Source organism: Sinocyclocheilus anshuiensis, unplaced genomic scaffold, assembly GCF_001515605.1.
Source record: "Sinocyclocheilus anshuiensis isolate Anshui unplaced genomic scaffold, SAMN03320099.WGS_v1.1 scaffold86, whole genome shotgun sequence".
Classification (NCBI taxonomy): domain Eukaryota; kingdom Metazoa; phylum Chordata; class Actinopteri; order Cypriniformes; family Cyprinidae; genus Sinocyclocheilus; species Sinocyclocheilus anshuiensis.
In genome coordinates, this window is record NW_015547662.1 from 2,166,545 (window position 1) to 2,172,544 (window position 6,000).

The window sequence follows — 6,000 nt, forward strand, 5'->3', positions numbered from 1 at the left end:
ATTTATGCTATATAAATGAATTCAATTATATCAAAAGAAAAATCTTATTGACCTCACAATTTTAAATGGTAGTTTATATGACACATTCTTAAAAAAAAAAAAATAATTATTTTAAAGAAACATCAGTTCTCCCTTAAAACAAATATCATAGTCAAATATCATAATAAAACCATTGTTTAAAATTAAGACAAACAATATTTGGACATTTTCAAGATGTCAGCTCTTTAGTTGATTTTTTTAAAACATGATTTTTAACTCAAATCAATGTTTCATGCATATTATTTGTTTATTTGCTATAGAATATAACCATTTTTATTGTACATTTTATTAGTTACTATATGCTAAAAACACTTCTTACAACGCAAAAACAGACTACACACAGAATTCAGACTTTTACTACACACATAGTGTTAGATTTTAAGTAAGCAGAAATGTAAGTTAATATCAGATCTTTAGATTTCACAGAACTTACCGTTGTTTATGACAGCGTATGTTGCATTATATGTGTCTGCATAGTCATCATCTGGTGAAAACAGCATTAAAAAAAATTAAAATGGAAAACTCTGTGTGAGATTAAAAAACACACGAAATGAACACTACAGGATATGTTCTGTGTATCCTCCCACTCACTCCATCATACACACCTGCTTTATGAACCATGTGGATCTGTTTGAACATGGTCTTGTACCAGTCCTTGGGTCTGTCCACGGTCTAAATAGAAGCACAAACACACACACAGAAGTGGTTGCCTTGTCAGTTTGCTGGTTAAGCGCACAAACAGCTAACAGCATTTGTCATTTCCTGACAACCAACACACAATCACTAGAGCACAGAGAGAAAAACAGACAGGGAGTATCATAGTAACCTGCCAGGAATGTTCTCTTCTGCTCACAAACACACACATTCACAGATAGTCTGAACTGCTGAGAGCTCAAAAGCATTCCTCTAACCACAATAAGAGGATCAAATGTCAGAACAACTCAAACACAAATCAAGAAAAAATGCCCTCAAAAGAGATTAACAGCTGATCTGCTGTTTTAAATCTGACCAGTGACAGTCAGACAGCTAGATGTCATACTGTTTAAAAAGAATGAGTGATGGGTTTTGTTCTGTTACGCTGATGCACCGTGATAGGTAATACAATATCACGTAAATCTCAGTTTTTGTACTAACCATTCGCAACCACAAAAAGTGGCAGAATATCCTGTCAGTCCTTTTTGGTTTTTATTTCTGTGCCATTGTGGTGTATCGCGTCATCAACTCAAAATCTCATTGGATCAAAACACTGCTTCATAAAAGTACCTTTATATAAACAGTACAATAAACAGAAGTTAATACTAAGTAACTTTTAAACACAATAATGGCAATTACTTTGTGTATTTTGCAAACAAAAATAGCTCCAAATGAAATCAAAACCACTCGCGTTTCTTTCATGATTCAATAATGAGTACGTTTACATGGACAACAATAATCCAATAATAACAATTAAGACAATACTCTGATTAAGAATCTACCATGTAAACAAAGATTTTTGAATAAAGTTACCTTAATCCGGCTAAAGTCATACTCATACTCGAAGTAAACACAAATCGAATTAAGACATGTGGAGTATTCCTAGTTTAGCTGCATTACTGAAGTACAGTCTAGACATGTACACACCTTAATCACACTATTACCGTTGTGTAGGACTTTTTGCCGACAGTGGTCAACCGTTTGACGGCAAACAAAAGAGCATGGCTTCAAGCAAGAAGGCATATTTTTATCCGTCGTCGTCTGTTTGCATGTATAGCATGACATATAATTAACTGCACTTGAAGCTATCGTAAAATTAAAAATGAAACACCCAAAACTGTTTAGTAATGAAGACGAACTGTGTGTTGATTCGTGAAATTCTGGAGGGAACGTCGGATGGCGTCGCGTGGAAACGTAATGAGGTGTACCATAAATCGATCTATGTACTATAACATGTAAAACGGGAACTTGAAAGGAATATTCTAGAAGGAACTCATGTAAACACCTTAATCATAATATTGTTTTATTCAGAATAAGGTAAATAATCAGATTACTGATGTCCATGTAAACGTACTCACTGACTCACTCCTAAAGACAACATACTGGCTTAAGGATGTAACTCGCAGGCTGTCAGTTTGTCTGAACATGAAACAAGTGCTGTTGGACTAAAATAATACAATTCGAAATCCAGATCAAACTGATTTATAATAAACAATTAATGCTTACTGTTTCTATCACATGATGCATCAGTTATGGACAGACAAATTACTTGTCAGTAAACTTAGCTGATTATAAATATAACAGTCATAAACTAAGACAAAAAAAAAATCACTATATGCTTTGTAAAGTCATCGAGACACCAGTAATGACAACTGTGTCTAAATTGTGGTATATATAATCAACTCTCAAGTTTGCTACAATGAAACATAGCTGGTATATATCAAATCAGAAGCAAAATACACAGAAAAAAGGCACATGATTTTCTTTTAAACAATTTTCACTCTGAAATTGCTAGTAAATGTCACAAATAATTACAAAAAACAGCAAGCAACATTGAATCAAGCATGCAATTTGTAAGTAGAAAGACTAAAAATAGCATTTTCTTGTAAAACATACTTAAGTCATTTTTTATTTTATTTAAAACTAAGAAAAATAATTTTTATAGTTGTTTTTAATTTCTGTCATTTTTGTCAGTTCCCTTAAAAATGCCTGGATATCACTCACCGTTCGGATGGCGATGGGAATACCTGACTCATCCACTGGTCCAATGCCTTCGTAATGGGGCGCTTTTATGACGGACACCTTCTTCTCTTCCTCTGAGAAACGAGCGATGGGCACAGAGCTACTGACCACTGTCTCACCAGAGACAACAGTCTCTCTCTTCACCGTCTCTGAACCCTCTGAGTGAGAGAGTGAGAGAAAGGTTGGCGACAGATTAGAAAAAAAGACTAAAACAATGGCTGTGTAATTTTTTCTGTCCTTTACAATTGATTCTAGTCAAATTGTGACCCCAGTAACAGTCTCTCTCCCTGTCACTCTCCCTCACACACATCATTGATTACCGTGCCGCCACTGGCTCTTCATTAGACTGCTGCCATAGATATGGTCACACTGCAGGACTTAAATTTTGTTACTGTTAGGACTTCATCGGATGCTAAGATTCATCATAAAGGAAATTAATTGGTCTTCCATGAGAACGTCACACTAAGCAATCAAAAGCTGCCTTTGATGAAAGTAATCTATACTGATGCTCAAAATTTGTATCAGATGGCATAATCATGGCAAATATCACACAGAGTGTCAGCCTGAAAAAGATATGGTGACAGAAATTGGGAATAGAAACTAAATGGCGTGTTTGAGCTTGACAGTCACAGTCCAATCTAATCTAATAGAGCAGGAACACTGACATGGCACAAGCTCTCACCCTGACTAAGCTTCCTGAACTACACTCTTAAAAATAAAGGTGCTTCACGATGCCATAGAAGAACCTTTTTGCCCAAATGGTTCCATAAAGAACCTTTAACATCTGAAGAACCTTTCTGTTTCACAAAGGGTTCTTTGTGGTGAAAGAAGGTTCTTCAGATTATAAAAAGGTAAGAAAGAGATGGTTCTTTAAAGAACCTTTGACTGAATGGTTCTTTGTGGAACCAAAAATGGTTCTTCTATAGCATCGCTTGAAGAACCTTTTGAAGCACCTTTATTTTTAAGAGTGTATGAAATCTGTATGACACAGCATACATGAGGCAGCTACATTTATTCCTTCACATCTATGCAGGTTTGCAGTAGCAACAAGGCAATGACATGAGGAAACACTACAGCAAACTATTTGTCAGCATCTTTATTTAAACTACTACAAAAATTATATGAATTTGCCTTCCTAAGCAAATCCCTGCCAAATGGTCAGATCTTTGCCTCTCCTCAGTTTCCCTCTGTTCAGGTATTGATTGCTCTGGTCTGGCCTAATGGATGCAAATGCATCATATCCTGTGTGAACTGGACTGCACTGTAACTACCAACACAGGCATCCACTAACAAGAATTGTGCATTACAAATCCATTATTTCAGAGCACCAAAACTAGGACTCAATCAATTGAAGGAAAAAAAAACAAACAAACAAAAAATATTAAGGAAAGTCTACATTTGCTGTGTCTCAATATGCCTACTTCCATACTACGTAGTATGTGAAAAACAGTATGCTAAGAGAGTAGAATGTCAGAATTCACAGCATTCTAAAAATAGCAGACAAAAACTACCCAGATGACCGACTGCTTCCGGTGAGACTTTGGAGTGCACATTTGATGGACACTTTACTATCCCATAAAGCTACACGAGAGGAGTTGTGAATGGAAGTTAAGCGTCATAAATGACACTCGAAGGTCTTGTGACAGTGACAACATGGCGGATGTAGTACATCCAAATTTCATTTATACTACCCATTTTCATTCTATATAGAACATGCTTTTTTAACTGCTGTGAAGTACGTTTCAAACAAAAGGTACTATAGAACTTGTCAAAAAATTGGAAACATTATGATTTTCAATTGTTTTAATGAGGTCAAATTATGCAGAAACCACAATATACTGACATTCAAATGTTTGGGGTGTGTGTGTTTTGTAATAGAAATTAATGCTTTTATTCAGCAAATATGCATTAAATTGATCAAAAGTGACAGTAAAAACATTTATAATGGCACAAAAGATTAATGCTGAAAATTCAGCTTTGCATCACAGGAATAAATTATATTTTAAAAAACATTCAACTACAAAATAGTTATTTCAAATGGCAATATTTCACAATATTACCGTTTTTACTGCATTTTTGATTAAATAAATGCAGCCTTGATGAGCATAAGAGAGTTCATTAAAACATTTTAAAATCATAATATTTCCATTCCAAACTTTTGACAAGTACTGTATCTGCTAGTACTGCTATTTAAAGTGCATGACGAAGGAGTATAATCCAAAAATAATCTTTGAATTATAAATCCATAAGGAATACACACAGGAGAATCGCAGGAGCAAACGTAGCACACACAATGGAAAAGAAAAAATAACCCGCAACAACTGAATAGAACAGGGAGTATAAATAAGGAGACTGAATAAGCAACATTTTGCCGATAGTAAAAACTCTGCTTTGTAATACTAGCCATAGGTGTGTGTGGGACTCTCCACTCACCTGAACTACGATCCTGCAGGATCTTTACCAGTCCTGGGCTGAGGGTTGGGGGTGGAGGTGGGTAAACAGGTGGAGAAAAGGGCCTCTGAGATTGAGAGCTTCCATTCATTGCCATCTGACCCTGGGCAACAAACAAAAGTTTATAAGTGATGGAAATATGGGCAATGTAATTTGTAGAGTCACTTTAGGTCAAACAAGTATGAGTGGGTGACAGCTATGGGACAAAAAGAAGTTAGAAGAATTAGAAATGTAAGACATGAGAGTACACATCAAAAGACAAATTTGAAAATATTACAGATACTGTACAACAAATGTATCTGAGTAATGTCATTACTGAGGAAAATGCTGTTACAAAAAAAGACAAAGGTTGTGATCAGACGTTGGTGCTTCTGTAGTAAAATGAGAGGAATGATGGACGACAAATGGAAAACTGAAAAACTGTGAGACCACATGACAATAAACACTTTAAAAGAACCTTTAGTAGATAATGAGTGCAGGACAATCTATGTAAGAAAGAGTGTTAACACTGGAATATGGTTGCATTATACATTCATATTCCAAAGAAGGTCAAGTCTTCAGTCACCAGAGGCAATATAAAGATGCACGTTAATCTCAAACGCACAACATAATAGGTCACAAGGAAAATCCTAGATCATCATAGGAACCTTAAAGCCCACATGAAATTAAAATGAACCCTATTTCGATTCCAAGTGAACATGAAATTAAAATGGGCTTTTTTCAAACACATTCCTGGACATTACTCCAAAGAAATGTGTATAATCTTATATATATATATATATATATATATATATA

At 35.1% G+C, this 6,000-nt stretch overlaps 1 protein-coding gene across 3 annotated transcripts in view; it reads right to left on the reverse strand.

The window, feature by feature from the left end:
- The window catches only part of sorbs2a (sorbin and SH3 domain containing 2a), a 57,106-nt gene that overhangs the window by 21,823 nt on the left and 29,283 nt on the right, over nt 1-6,000 (reverse strand). For all 3 annotated transcript variants that reach the window (XM_016504628.1, XM_016504627.1, XM_016504626.1), the window contains exons 8-11: nt 5,188-5,308; nt 2,737-2,912; nt 645-711; nt 473-523 (exon numbers count right to left, since the gene is read on the reverse strand). In XM_016504628.1, the coding sequence (XP_016360114.1) occupies nt 473-523; nt 645-711; nt 2,737-2,912; nt 5,188-5,308 (415 nt within the window). The remainder of the gene's footprint in view (nt 1-472; nt 524-644; nt 712-2,736; nt 2,913-5,187; nt 5,309-6,000) is intronic.